Below are 15,459 nucleotides of genomic sequence, written 5' to 3' on the forward strand. Positions count from 1 at the left end.
ATTCCCAACTCTGTCTTCTATCAGTTAGTCAATCCTCTATCCATGCTATTATACTACCACGCAGCATCATGGGTTATCTTATTCAGTAGCCTTTTGTGCGGTACTTTATTGAACACTTTTCGGAAACCAAGTATACTACATCTATTGGTTCCTCTTTATCTATGCTGCTTTTTACTACCTCAAAGAATTCACATAAATTTGTCAGGCATGATTTCCCTTTCATGAAGCCATGCTGACTCCATTTGATTATGTTATGTATTAGATCCTTTATAATTCCCAATTTTCCCAATTAGAATGTAAACGGAAAGTCAACTTTAATTTTGAAACAATAAAAGCTTATATTTATACTGATTCAAGCCTATCCTGTATAAATACCCATTCTACATACAAGCACAACTGATTTTACTATAGGTTTTGTACTATATATATATACATATACATTGATTTGATTTATTATTGTCACATGTACTGGGATACAGTGAAAGGTATTGTTTCTTGCACGCGATATAGGCAAAACATATTGTTCATAGATTACAGAGGGGAGAAGGAAAGGAGATGGTGCAGAATATAGTGTTATAGTCACAAATAGGGTGAAGAGAAAGAAGCTTGGTTACAATTTTATTTCCTCCTCCCGATCAATCGTGATGGATACTCTTCCGCTTTCAAAAAAAAAGGCAAAATGGTTTCACATTCCTAAACTGTTGAATTCCTACAACTTTAATCAATTAAAACCACATGGGCAAATTATGTTAATGGTAGATTATGGCTGATACTGGAATTTGAAACAAGAACTGAAAATGCTGGAAAATATCAGCAGTTCTGGCAGCATCTGTGGGGAGAGAACAGAGCCAATGTTTGGAGTCAAATTGTGAGTCGGGGAAACCTGTTGTGAGCTCACCTGAAATCTGAAAGGTAGTCATCACATCTAGCTCGACTTCAATAACATTCAATTATTATTAATGGTCTGACATTGCAACCAATCCGTTCAGTGAAGGACGGGACATCTCAGCTGTAGGTTTGGGGAGGCCCATAAATTTGGTTGTTTGCTAAAACTTGCTTTTGGAGTGGTTGAGTGCTTTTCAGGGGACAAGGCGAATGGGGATGTGCAGGGGGTGTGAGGAAGGGTGGGGAGGTTTTCAGTGGGGATGGGGAGGCAGAGGGGAGAGAGTAATGCTTGGCACAGGGAGAGGCAACAGAGGCAGAGGGTGATGTTTGGCACAGGAAGAGGGAGGCAGAGGGAGGTGTTTGGCACAGGAAGAGGGAGGCAGAGGGAGATGTTTGGCACAGAGATTTGGTTTGATTTATTATTGTCACATGTATTAGTATACAGTGAAAAGTATTGTTTCTTGCGCGCTCTACAAAGTATACCGTTCATAGAAAAGGAAAGGAGTGCAGAATGTAGTGTTACAGTCACAGCTAAGGTGTAGAGAAAGATCAATTTAATATGAGGTAGGTCCATTCAAAAGTCTGATGGCAGCAGGGAAGCAGCTGTTCTTGAGTCGGTTGATATGTGACCTGAGACTTTTGTACCTTTTTCGCGACGGAAGAAGGTGGAAGAGAGAATGTTTGGGGTGCGTGGGGTTCTTAATTATGCTGGCTGCTTTTCCAAGGCGGGAAGTATGGATAGAATCAATGGATGGAGGCTAGTTTGCATGATGGATTGGGCTACACTCACAACCTTTTGTAGTTTCTTGCGGTCATGGGCATGTCAGGAGCCATACCAAGCTGTGATACAACCAGAAAGAATGCTTTCTATGGTGCATCTGTAAAAGATGGTGAGAGTTGGCACAGGGATACGGAGGCAGAGGGTGATGATTGGCAGAGGGAGAGGTAGGCAGAGGGAGATGTTTGGCAGAAGGAGAGGGAGGGAGAGGCAGAGGGAGGCAGAGGGAGAGGGGGGAGAGGGAGATATTTGGCACAGGGAGAGGGGGCAGAGGGAGAGGGGGCAGAGGGGGGATGTTTGGCACAGGGAGAGGGGGCAGAGGGAGAGGGAAGCAGAAGGAGAGGGAAGCAGGAGAGGGACGCAGAGGGAGAAGGGGCAGAGGGAGAGGTAGGCAGAGGGAGATGTTTGGCAGAAGGAGAGGGAGGGAGAGGCAGAGGGGCAGAGGGAGAGGGAGGCAGAGGGAGAGGGGGGAGAGGGAGATGTTTGGCACAGGGAGAGGGGGCAGAGGGAGAGGGGGCAGAGGGGGGATGTTTGGCACAGGGAGAGGGGGCAGAGGGAGAGGGGGATGTTTGGCACAGGGAGAGGGGGCAGAGAGAGAGGGGGATGTTTGGCACAGGGAGAGGGGGCAGAGAGAGAGGGGGATGTTTGGCTCATGGAGAGGGGGCGGAGGAAGAGGGGGATGCTTGGCTCAGGGAGAGGGATGCAGAGGGAGAGGGGGATGTTTGGCTCAGGGAGAGGGAGGCAGAGGAGAGGGGGATGTTTGGCTCAGGGAGAGGGAGGGAGAGGGGGATGTTTGGCAAAGGGAGAGGGAGGCAGAGGGGAATGTTTGGCACAGGGAGAGGGGGCAGAGGGAGAGGGGGATGTTTGGCAAAGGGACGGGGGGCAGAGAGAGAGGAACATGTTTAGCACAGGGATGGGGTGCAGATGGAGGGGGGGATGTTTGGCACAGGGAGAGGGGGCAGAGGGAGGAGGGATGTTTGGCACAGGGAGAGGGAGGCAGAGGGAGAGGGGGATGTTTGGCCCAGGGAGAGGGGGCAGAGGATGAGGGGGCAGAGGGAGAGGGGACAGAGGGAGAGGGGGCAGAGGGAGATGTTTGGCTCAGGGAGAGGGGGCAGAAAGAGAGAGGGCAGAGAGAGAGGGGGATGTTTGGCTCAGGGAGAGGGGGCACAGGGTGTGTGGGCAGTGGGAGAGGGGGATGTTGGCACAAGGAGAGGGGGCAGAGGGAGAGGGGGATGTTTGGCACAGGGAGAGGGGGCAGAGACAGAGGGGGATGTTTGGCACAGGGAGAGAGGGAGAGGGGGATGTTTGGCACAGGGAGAGGGGGCAGAGGGAGACGGGGCAGAGGGAGAGGGGGCAGAGGGAGACGGTGCAGAGGGAGACGGGGCAGAGGGAGAGGGGGCAGAGGGAGAGGGTGCAGAGGGAGAGGGTGCAGAGGGAGAGGGGACAGAGGAGAGGGGACAGAGGGAGAGGGGGCTGAGAGATAGGAGGCAGTGGGAGATGTTTGGCTCAGGGAGAGGGGGCAGAGGGAGATGGGGATGTTTGGCACTGTGAGAGGGGGCAGAGGGAGAGGGGGAAGTTTGGCACAGGGAGAGGGGGCAGAGGGAGAGGGGGATGTTTGGCACAGGGAGAGGGGGCAGAGGGAGAGGGGGATGTTTGGCACAGGGAGAGGGGGCAGAGGGAGAGGGGGATGTTTGGCACAGGGAGAGGGGGCAGAGGGAGAGGGGGATGTTTGGCTCTCGGAGAGGGAGGCAAAGGGAGAGGGGGATGTTTGGCACAGGGAGAGGGGGCAAAGGGAGAGGGGGATGTTTGGCTCACGGAGAGGGAGGCACAGGGAGAGGGGGATGTTTGGCACAGGGAGAGGGGGCAGAGGGAGAGAGGGATGTTTGGCACAGGGAGAGGGGGCAGAGGGAGAGGGGGATGTTTGGCACAGGGAGAGGGGGCAGAGGGAGAGGGGGATGTTTGGCACAGGGAGAGGGGGCAGAGGGAGAGGGGGATGTTTGGCTCACGGAGAGGAAGGCACAGGGAGAGGGGGCAGAGGGAGAGGGGGCAGAGGGAGAGGGGGCAGAGGGAGGGGGGGCAGAGGGAGAGGGGACAGAGGGAGAGGGGGCTGAGAGAGAGGGGGCTGAGAGAGAGGGGCAGTGGGAGATGTTTGGCTCAGGGAGAGGGGGCAGAAAGAGAGGGGACAGAGAGAGAGGGGGATGTTTGGCACAGGGAGAGGGGGCGGAAGGAGAGGAGGGTGTTTGGCACAGGGAGAGGGAGGCATGGGGAGAGGGGGCAGAGGGAGAGGGGCATGTTTGGCTCAGGGAGAGGGGGCAGAGGGAGAGGGGGATGTTTGGCACAGGGAGAGGGGGCAGAGGGAGAGGGGGATGCTTGGCTCAGGGAGAGGGAGGCAGAGGGAGAGGTGGATGTTTGGCTCAGGGAGAGGGAGGCACAGGGAGAGGGGGCCGAGGGAGAGGGGGCAAAGGGAGAGGGGGCAGAGGGAGAGTGGTGCAGAGGGAGAGGGAGATGTTTGGCACAGGGAGCGGGGCAGAGGGAGAGGGGGATGTTTGGCACATGGAGAGGGGGCAAAGGGAGAGGGGGATGCTTGGCTCAGGGAGAGGGAGGCACAGGGAGACGGGGCAGAGGGAAAGGGGGCAGAGGGAGAGAGGACAGAGGGAGAGGGGGCAGAGGGAGATGTTTGGCTCAGGGAGAGGGGGCAGAGGGAGAGGGGGATGTTTGGCACAGGGAGAGGGGGCAGAGGGAGAGGGGGATGTTTGGCACAGGGAGAGGGGGCAGAGGGAGAGGGGGATGTTTGGCTCACGGAGAGGGAGGCACAGGGAGAGGGGGATGTTTGGCACAGGGAGAGGGGGCAGAGGGAGAGGGGGATGTTTGGCACAGGGAGAGGGGGCAGAGGGAGAGGGGGATGTTTGGCTCACGGAGAGGGAGGCACAGGGAGAGGGGGCAGAGGGAGAGGGGGCAGAGGGAGAGGGGGCAGAGGGAGGGGGGGCAGAGGGAGAGGGGACAGAGGGAGAGGGGGCTGAGAGAGAGGGGGCTGAGAAGAGGGGCAGTGGGAGATGTTTGGCTCAGGGAGAGGGGGCAGAAAGAGAGGGGACAGAGAGAGAGGGGGATGTTTGGCACAGGGAGAGCGGGCGGAGGGAGAGGAGGGTGTTTGGCACAGGGAGAGGGAGGCATAGGGAGAGGGGGCAGAGGGAGAGGGGCATGTTTGGCTCAGGGAGAGGGGGCAGAGGGAGAGGGGGATGTTTGGCACAGGGAGAGGGGGCAGAGGGAGAGGGGGATGTTTGGCACAGGGAGAGGGGGCAGAGGGAGAGAGGGATGTTTGGCACAGGGAGAGGGGGCAGGGGAGAGGGGGATGTTTGGCTCACGGAGAGGGAGGCACAGGGAGAGGGGGATGTTTGGCACAGGGAGAGGGGGCAGAGGGAGAGGGGGATGTTTGGCACAGGGAGAGGGGGCAGAGGGAGAGGAGGATGTTTGGCTCACGGAGAGGGAGGCACAGGGAGAGGGGGCAGAGGGAGAGGGGGCAGAGGGAGAGGGGGCAGAGGGAGAGGGGGATGTTTGGCTCAGAGAGAGGGAGGCAGAGGGAGAGGGGGATGTTTGTCACAGGGAGAGGGAGCAGAGAGGGGGATGTTTGGCACAGGAAGAGAGGGAGAGGGGGATGTTTGGCACAGGGAGAGGGAGGCAGAGGGAGAGGGCGATGTTTGGCACAGGGACAGGTAGGCAGAGGGAGAGGGGGATTTTTGGCATAGGGAGAGGGGGCAGAGGGAGAGGGGGATGTTTGGCACATGGAGAGGGGGCAGAGGGAGAGGGGGATGTTTGGCATAGGAAGAGGGGGATGTTTGGCACATGGAGAGGGCAAGAAGTTTAACAACACCAGGTTAAAGTCCAACAGGTTTATTTGGTAGCAAAAGCCACACAAGCTTTCGGAGCTGCAAGCCCCTTCTTCAGGTGAGTGGGAATTCTGTTCACAAACAGAGCATATAAAGACACAAACTCAATTTACATGAATAATGGTTGGAATGCGAATACTTACAACTAATCAAGTCTTTAAGAAACAAAACAGCATGAGTGGAGAGAGCATCAAGACAGGCTAAAAAGATGTGTATTGTCTCCCGACAAGACAGCCAGTGAAACTCTGTGGGGGTTACAAATAGTGGGACATGAACCCAATGTCCCACTATTTGTAACCCCCACAGAGTTTCACTGGCTGTCTTGTCTGGAGACAATACACATCTTTTTAGCCTGTCTTGATGCTCTCTCCACTCATGCTGTTTTGTTTCTTAAAGACTTGATTAGTTGTAAGTATTCGCATTCCAACCATTATTCATGTAAATTGAGTTTGTGTCTTTATATGCTCTGTTTGTGAACAGAATTCCCACTCACCTGAAGAAGGGGCTTGCAGCTCCGAAAGCTTGTGTGGCTTTTGCTACCAAATAAACCTGTTGGACTTTAACCTGGTGTTGTTAAACTTCTTACTGTGTTTACCCCAGTCCAACGCCGGCATCACCACATCATGACATGGAGAGAGGGCAGAGGGAGAGGAGGATGTTTGGCTCAGGGAGAGGGAGGCAGAGGGAGAGGGGGATGTTTGGCATGGGGAGAGGGAGGCAGAGGGAGAGGGGAATGTTTGGCTCAGGGAGAGGGAGGCAGAGGGAGGGGGGGATGTTTGGCACAGTGAGAGGGAGGCACAGGGAGAGGGGGATGCTTGGCTCAGGGAGAGGGAGGCAGAGGGAGAGGGGGATGTTTGGCACATGGAGAGGGAGGCAGAGGGAGAGGGGGATGGTTGGCTCAGGGAGAGGGGGCAGAGGGAGAGGGGGATGTTTGGCTCAGGAAGAGGGAGGCAGAGGGAGAGGGGGCAGAGGGAGAGGGGGATGTTTGGCACAGGGAGAGGGGGCAGAGGGAGAGGGGGAATATTTGGCTCAGGGAGAGGGAGGCACAGGGAGAGGGGGCAGAGGGAGAGGGGACAGAGGGAGAGGGGACAGAGGGAGAGGGGACAGAGGGGGATGTTTGGGAGTGGGGGCAGAGGGAGAAGGGGCAGAGGGAGAGGGGGGTGTTTGGGAGAGGGGGCAGAGGGAGACATTTGGCTCAGGGAGAGGGGGCAGAGGGAGAGGGGGCTGTTTGGGAGAGGGGGCAGAGGGGGATGTTTGGGAGAGGGGGATGTTTCGGAGGGGGATGTTTGGCACAGGGAGAGGGGGCAGAGGGAGAGGGGGATGTTTGGGAGAGGGGACAGAGGGGGGTGTTTGGGAAAGGGGGCAGAGGGAGATGTTTGGGAGAGGGGGCAGAGGGAGTTGTTTGGGAGAGGGGGATGTTTGGCACAGAGAGAGGGGGCAGAGGGAGAGGGGGATGTTTGGGAGAGGGGGATGTTTGGGAGAGGGGGCAGAGGGAGATGTTTGGCACAGGGAGAGGGGGCCGAGGGAGAGGGGGGCAGAGGGGGATGTTTGGGAGAGGGGGCAGAGGCGGATGTTTGGGAGAGGGGGCAGAGGGAGAGGGGGATGTTTGGGAGAGGGGGATGTTTGGGAGAGGGGGCAGAGGGGGATGTTTGGGAGAGGGGGCAGAGGGAGATGTTTAGGAGGGGGGCAGAGGGGGATGTTTGGGAGAAGGGGCAGAGGCGGATGTTTGGGAGAGGGGGCAGAGGGTGAGGGGGATGTTTGGGAGAGGGGGCAGAGGGTGAGGATGTTTGGGTGAGGGGGCAGAGGCGGATGTTTGGGAGAGGGGGCAGAGGGTGAGGGGGATGTTTGGGAGAGGGGGATGTTTGGGAGAGGGGGCAGAGGGTGAGGGGGATGTTTGGCTCAGGGAGAGGGGGATGTTTGGGAGAGGGGGCAGAGGGGGATGTTTGGCACAGGGAGAGGGGGCAGAGGGGGATGTTTGGGAGAGGGGACAGAGGGAGATGTTTGGCACAGGGAGAGGGGGCAGAGGGGGATATTTGGGAGAGGGGGATGTTTGGCTCAGGGAGAGGGGGATGTTTGGGAGAGGGGGCAGAAGGGGATGTTTCGCTCAGGGAGAGGGGGCAGAGGGGAATGTTTGGGTGAGGGGGATGTTTGGGAGAGGGGGCAGTGGGAGATGTTTGGCTCAGGGAGAGGGGGCAGAGGGGGATGTTTGGGTGAGGGGGATGTTTGGGAGAGGGGGCAGAGGGAGATGTTTGGCACTGGGAGAGGGGGCAGAGGGGGTGTTTGGGAGAGGGGGCAGAGGGTAAGGGGGAATGTTTGGGAGAGGGTGATGTTTGGGAGAGGGGGCAGAGGGTGATGTTTGGGAGAGGGGGCAGAAGGGGATGTTTGGCTCAGGGAGAGGGAGGCAGTTGCATTGACACTTGGCCACGAGCTGCTGCGGCTCGGCCAATGGGACGCGCTGTGTGGGGCTCGCGGAGCCTGCATCCGGGTCTCGGGCTGGCCAGCTCGCTCTCCGGGAGGGCGAACAACATGGCGGAGGTAAGGAGCCGGCGGAGCGGAGCCCGAGCCGGGCCACCGGGAACAGGCAGGAGGGCAACCGGGGGCAGCAATCTTTCCCCTCCCCCCCCTCCCTTTACCCTGCAGGAGAGGCGGCCGCGGTTCCCACACAAGCGGCAAGAGTCGATGGGATAGAGATGGAGTGAAGAGCGGCAGCGGTACCGGCCCGGGGCTGTGTGAGAGCGGGGGGCCGGCTGGGCTGGGCAGGGTGGGGTTGGAGGGGGATGTCGAAGCTGGGCGCCCGTTAGGCCCCGGACCCCCTCGGTCCCTGTGCCGCGGAAGCGGATTCAGAAGGAGGGAGGGAGACTAAGCCCCAAACGCAGTTTGGCTGCCGCCCGGCTCCGGCTACAAATCCGGAGGAAGCTCCGCTTAGCGGCGGCCCAAGCCCGATAACTTTTAGTTTTGCGGCCAAGAGGCAGCGCAGCGGAATCCGGCCGGAGCGCAGGGAGGGAGGGGGGTGGATCTGCGAAGAGACGGAACGAAAACAGACGGGGAGGTGGAGGGAGGACGGGCGAAGTGGAAGGAGGAGAGGGAAAAGAGGGCACTGTGTGTTAGATGAGAGAACGCAGAGCAAGAAAGTGGACAGAAGTGCAGACAAAACGAACAGAGAGAGAGAGAACGCAATCGGACAGGGATAAGGGGAGGGGAGCATAAGAAAACAGCCGCTTCTCCGCAATTAAATCTGATCTATGTGGAGTTCGCACATTCGCTCCGCGGGTTTCCTCTCACGGTCCAAAGATGTTTAGGATAGATGGATTAGCCATGGTAAATGTGTGGGCTTATTGGTATAGGGTCGGGGAGAGGGCCTGGGTAAGATCCAGTGTCAGAGAGTGGATGCAGACCTGATGGGGCTGAATGGCCTCCTTCTACACTGTCGGGATTTTATGATTCTATGATCATGGCTTGAGCATCCATTTATCTTAACTCCACTTTCTCACCCACTCCCCATAATCTTTGATTTTCCAAGAGAGCAAAGATCTGTCTATTTCAGCCTTAAATATACTCGACTGTCGGGGGTAGAAAATTTGAAAGATTGACAGCCTTTTGAGTGAAGACATTTCTCCTTGGCACTTCAGTCCCACGCTCCTGATCTACGGACACCCGGTGCGGAGAGGGGTGGGTCGAGATGGTGACCTCCTCGTGAACCTGCTCCTGGCGAAACGCGTCATTTACCGGTCCAGGCAGCGGGCGATCGAGGGGGCCGTCCATCCTGACTGTCTTCCCCTCTACCGCGGCTACGTTCGCGGCCGGGTGTCCCTGGAGAGGGAGCATGCGGTGTCCATGGGCGCGGTTGACGCCTTCCGCGCCCGCTGGGCACCACAGGGGTCGGGGTGCGTTATCGACCCTAATAATCACATTTTAATTTGATGTTTTTAAGTTTCCTTTGTACTTTGATTTCTGTTCGGGCTGTTCCCCCCTTTTTTTTGGGGAGCTGAATTAATACTTTGTCCTGACTTAATTTGAGTTTGTTTATTTGGTTTGACCTAAAAAGAGGGCAATCCTAAAAGATTGACCCCTTATCCTGAGACTGTGCCCCCTTGTGTTCTAGATTCCCCAGCCAGGGGAAACAAACTCATTCAGCATTAGCTCTGTCAATGTCCTACAGAATCTTGTATGTTCTTTATTCTTTCACGGGATGGTGGCATCGCTGGCAATGCCAGCATTTCTTGCCCATCTTTGTGCTTGATCTGAGTAGCTTGCTAGATTGAGTCATCAGACTTAAAACATTAGCTCTGTTCTCTCCACAGATACTGTCAGACCTGTCGATATTTTCCAGCGTTTTTTGTTTTTGTTTCAGATTCCAGCATCCATAGTAATTTGCTTTTAGCTTGCTAGATAATTTCAGGGAGCAGTTAAGAGTAAACCATTTGCTGTGGACCTGGAGTGACATGTAGGACCAGACTAGCTAAGGATGGAAGATTTTCTTCCCTAAAAGGCATTCGAGAACCAGAAAGGATTTTACGACAATTGTTGATAGTTGTCATGGCCAATGTTACTGAGACCAACTTTTATATTTCAGATTTTATTAATTGAAATTAAATTTCACCAGCTGCTATGGTGAGATTTGAACTTGTGTCCCCAGAGCATTAAACTAAGCCTCTGTATCAATAGTCCTGTGACGTTATCACTATGCTAAAATCTCCCCAAAGTTTCAGGGGATTGCTTCATTCTTCTAAACTCCATAAATTATAGGCCCAGTTTACTCAGTCTCTCATTGTAGAACAATCCTCTCATCCCAGGGACCAATCTGTTGAACTTTGTGTACCACCTCCAATGCAAATACAATCTTCCTTAAATATGGAGACTAAAACTGTGTTACTTCAAATGTGGTCTCACCAATACCCTGTATAAATGTAGGAATATTTCCTTATTCTGTACTCCAATCCCCTTATAATAAAGACCAGCGTGCTATTTGTCATCCTAATTTGTTGCTACGTCTGCATGCAGACTTTATTTCCTTGTAAGAGTACACCAAAGTCCTTCTGAACATCAACATTTATAAACGTCGTGCCTTTTAAAATAATTTGCTTTTCTATTCCTATCAGAATGAATAACCTCTCATTTTCGCACATTATGCTGCATCTGCCACCTTGTTGCCCATTCACTTAACCTGTATATGTCTTTGCAACCTCTTTGTGTCCTCCTCACAGCTTGCATTCCCATCAAGCTTTGTATCATCAGCACACTTAGATATGTTATTCCCAGACAGTTTGCTTGAGTCATTAATATAGGTTGTTAAATAGCTGAAGTCACAGCAGTGATCGTTGCGACACTCCACTGGTCACATCTGCCAACTTGAAAATGCTCCCTTTATCCTAACTCTGTTTCCTGTCTATTAACTAATGTTCAATCTATGCTATCAAATAATTCCCAACCCCATAAGCCCACATCTTGGGTAAGAACCTTTTCTGTGGCACCTAGTTGAATGCCTATTGTCAATCGAAGTATACTAAATCTACTGGCCTGCCTTCTCCTACCCTACCAGTTACATCCTCGAAAAACTAATAATTTTGTCAAATATGATTTCCCTTTTGTAAAACAATATTGACTTTGTCTGATCATACTATGATTTTGAGTGCATTGTTAAAACTTCCTTAAGAAATTTCAGCACTTTTCCAACTGATGCTAAGCTAACTGTCTATAGTTTGTTTTCTTTCTTCCCCATTTCTGAAATCACAGTATTACATTTGCTAGCTTCCAATCTCCTGGTATTGCTCTAGAATCTTGGGAATCGGGCAGAGAGAGAATGAGGAGAAATGGGTGGAGAGAAGAATTGGGTGGGCAGAGGGAGAAATCAGGAGAGAAAGAGAGGAAACGGGGGAAGAGAGGGGCACTGGACAGCAAGAGCAGTGAGGAGAGGAATCGGGGAAGGGAAAAGTTATCAGGCACGGGGGGAAATTGTGGATAGGTGGGGGAATTGGACAAGGAGAATGGGGAGGAAATTGGGGATTGACAAGGAATTGAGCAGGAAAAACGGGGAAGAGAGCTGAGCAGGGAATCTGGGATGGATGAGGGGAATTTAATGGGGAGGGGAATTGAGGAAGTGGGAGAGAAATCAAATGGGGGGAAAAGAGAAGGGAGAAAAAAACAGCTATATTGGAGAATGAAACAGGTGAAAACCTACAAGAATGTGACATAAAGGGAAAAAAATGTGCAATGAATGGGGAAAAAGGAGACTAGGTGGAGAGAAAAGCCAAGAGAACAGAGAGGATAGCGGGGAAGTACAAGGGGAGTGGTTTGAGGTGAGCGGGAGAGGGCACTTGAGCAAGCGGGGGCAAGGAAGAGAGAACAATTGATTGGCCAGGGGCAAGCGGGAGAAGAGACAGCCTGCACCAATATCAAGCTTTAATGTGATTAAACTTCTGTTGGTGGGGTTTCCGAGGTGGCCAGGTACCGTCAGAAATTTCAGATAATACAAAACTCACAAAGCCAGTGTCTCAGTTTAAAAACGTAACCTTTATTTTGACCAGCGGCCGCTAGGAGAAATCATCAAAGGGTCTGGGCAATTCCCGAGATGGAGCAGCTAAACCTCTCCAATGAACTCTGATGTAAACAATTCAAAACAGATCAATTATAGGTTTTCTTATCAATTACTCCCACCTTTCATTAGCTTTAAATCAATCATCTTCAATATACATGAATAAACAATAATACCTGTCATATAATTTAGCCAACAGCATTTTACCCTCTGGCGTAATGGAATTTTATTAATCCATAGAATCTGGAAGCTAACTCCTGTCTTGGCTAACGTCACTTCCTCTGTCGCCGAGTAACCTCAGATGCTAGCCGCAAAGTTCAAATGACGTTTCCATAAGTTCCCCCACAGGTCACTACCAAACCAGATTAGCACATGACTCCACATACATTCAAAATACCAGCATATGTGTTTTTTAAATCATAATCACTTGTTTAAATCTCTTACTGCATTTCATATGTGTATAAACAGCTTTCTTCTTAGCTAAAAAGTCTGTTTTTAAAGTCATTTAACTCAATGGTGATAGTTCTGTCAGTGCCTTAATGTCTAATAATTTAAAAATCTTTAACCTATTAGGATTTTCCCCTTACAACTTCCCAAGATGCTTCACAGAATGGTCATCAAACGGTATTTGACACTAAGCTATAAAAGGAACTATTAAGACAGGAAGAGATAACTAACTAAAGGAGGTGCAAAGTAGAGAGGTTTAAAGAGTTAATTCAAGAGTGTAGGGACTAGGCAGCTGAAAGTATGGCTGCCAGGGTAGAGATATTAAAATCAAGCCAGATGGGGAGATGCATAGTGGACTCTTAGGGTTGGATAAGGTTAGAAAGATAGGGATATGCGAAGCCATGGATCAGTGTTCCCTTTCAGCCTCACAGTAACCCAAAAGTTCCTGCACAGGCTGCACACATGTCAATCCTTTTCATTGCACAAAAATTTTAAAGGCCTACACATTAAACAAATTGCTACAAAATAGAATTAGAAGGTTTGTTATCATGGAGGAATTTGGAAACAAGAATTTTAAAATGGAAGCATTATTGGGCCAATGTAGGGAAGCACAAGGGTTACAGACAGCAAAATTTTAGATGAGGTCAAGTTTAATAGGGTGGAAAATTGATTGCCAGCCAGGAGAGCAAGGAAATAGCTTCAGAGGTAGCAAATGCATGGATGAGTATAGCAACAGCTGAGCAGCGAAAGAGTCTTGAGCCGGGTGCAGTTACGGAGGTAGAAGTACTCTGTTTGGTGATCATGAATATGTGGTTGAAAGCTCATTTCAAAGTTGAGTAGGATGCCAAACTTGCAACTGGTCTGGTTCAACCTTAGACAATGGCCACAGTGGTGGATGGTGTTCGTGACCAAAGACATGATTTCAGTCTTCCCAATATTTAATTGGAGGAAATTTCTGCTCATCCGGCACGAGATGTCAACATGCAGTTAGACAAATCTGACAGTGGAGCTGATAGTGGTGGTGAAGTACAGCTTGATCCTGTCAGTGTTGAATCTGACATACATTTGAATAATGTTGGAATACAGCTTGTAGATGAGAAAAAGGACTGAACCAGGGTGGCACAGTGGTTAGCACTGCTGCCTCATAGCGCCAGCAATCCGTGTTCGATTCCCAGCTTGGATCATTGTCTGTGTGGAGTCTGCATGTTCTCCCCGTGACTGCGTCGGTTCCCTCCGGGTGCTCCGGTTTCCTCCCATGGTCCGAAAGACACGCTGGTTAGGTGCATTGGCCATGCTAAATTGTCCCTCAGTGTACCTGACTAGGTGCTGGAGTGTGGCGACCAGGGGATTTTCACAGTAACTTCATTGCAGTGTTAATGTAAGCCTACTTGTGACTAATAAATAAACTTTACTATATCCTTGGGGGATTCCAAAGGTAACAGTGGGGAAAGAAGTCAGTGCAAGTGCTTCTCAAATAGGGGAGGAGAGCCAGAAGGATGGAGAGTGAGTAAGGAGAGCCAGTGAGATGGGCAGGGAGAGGAAATCGGAGAGGTGGAGTGATAAAGCAGCTAGAGGGAATCAGAGATTGAGTAAATGACCAGCAAGAAGTGAAAATTGGAGACAAAGTGGCCAGAGAGAGAAGGGAGAAATATGTAACAAATGGGGAAACAATTGGACGAAAACATTCAGGAGACTGAGACAATAAACATGGTGAGAGGTAAGGGATGAGGCAACAGAATTGATGGAATAGGGAAATTATTTCTTTCAAAGGAAGGAGAGAAATAGAAAACCATCAAGACTAGGATGTGGGGGAGAGTGGTTGAGTTGCTGATGAAATGGAAAGTAGAGGTGGAAAGAAAATTCCTTGGTAGGAAATTACAAAGTGAGATGGTAATATAAAACAGCCATTAAGGAGATAAAGGTAAACAGAAAACAGCTGGGGAGAGATAGAATATTGAACAGTTGAAGAGGAGAGAGGAAAGCAGCTAGAATATTTGAGGCAAGTTTTAAGGTGATGCATATGAGTGTTATCAAACAAATTTTGACACCAAGCCACGTATGAAGATATTATGGCAGATAATAAAATGCTTTGTCAAAGAGGCAAGTTCAAAGGAGCGTCTTAAAGGAGGGAAGTGAGGAAAAAAGTTGGATAGCTTTAGGAAATGAATGCCAGAGCATAGGATCTTGTCAGTTGAAGACACCAACTGTATTGTCATTGTTTCATTCAACTACCAGCGTGATTGAATATGAACTAATTGGACCTTCACCTTTTTATTTTGCATTTTCTTTTCCTAACAGCACTGTGTGTGTACCTAAACCAGATACAGCAGTTCAAGAAAGTGGCTTGCTACCATCACAAGTGTAATTAGGGCTGAGCAACTAATGCTAGCCTTGCCTGTGATGCTCACATCTCATGAATTTTTAAAAATTCTTATGTGTAACAGGTGCAAAACAACTGCAGGGACAGAGAAGAGAACTTTGGACAAGTGGTAGAAAAATCAGGGATGAAAGGTACAAATAGCTAGAGAGAAAGAAAATAAGTTAGAAAACATAGAGGGGTAAAGGATTGAAAATCCTTCCAGTGGACAAAGGTAGTAAAGAATCTGATTGGAGGGAGATAAAACATTTGAAAGAGAAATAGCAAAGGGAGGAGAGCAAAATTGCAAGAAAGATGCCAGGGAATTAAATAGAATAGAAAACCATGCAAGGCTTCCAGAAAAAGTGAGAGGGCATGGGATCCAAGGGGCTGCTGCCCTGTGGATCCAGAACTGGCTTGCCCAAAGGAGGCAGAGAGTGGGTATAGATGGGTCTTTTTCTAAATGGAGGTCGGTCACCAGTGGTGTGCCCCAGGGATCTGTTCTGGGACCCTTGCTGTTTGTCATTTTCATAAATGACCTGGATGAGGAAGTGGAGGGATGGGTTGGTAAGTTTGA

At 51.2% G+C, this 15,459-nt stretch overlaps 1 protein-coding gene across 2 annotated transcripts in view; it reads left to right on the forward strand.

Moving 5' to 3' along the window:
- The first annotated feature begins 8,013 nt into the window (after positions 1 to 8,013).
- LOC144497507 (mesoderm induction early response protein 3-like) overlaps positions 8,014 to 15,459 on the forward strand; it is a 50,162-nt gene continuing 42,716 nt past the window's right edge. The window contains exon 1 of one of the 2 annotated variants that reach the window (XM_078218889.1): positions 8,014 to 8,082. In XM_078218889.1, the coding sequence (XP_078075015.1) occupies positions 8,074 to 8,082 (9 nt within the window). In that variant the 5' untranslated portion in view covers positions 8,014 to 8,073. The remainder of the gene's footprint in view (positions 8,083 to 15,459) is intronic. The other variant, XM_078218898.1, reaches the window with a different exon arrangement.

The sequence above is a fragment of the Mustelus asterias genome, chromosome 1 (assembly GCF_964213995.1).
Source record: "Mustelus asterias chromosome 1, sMusAst1.hap1.1, whole genome shotgun sequence".
Taxonomy (NCBI): Eukaryota; Metazoa; Chordata; class Chondrichthyes; order Carcharhiniformes; family Triakidae; genus Mustelus; species Mustelus asterias.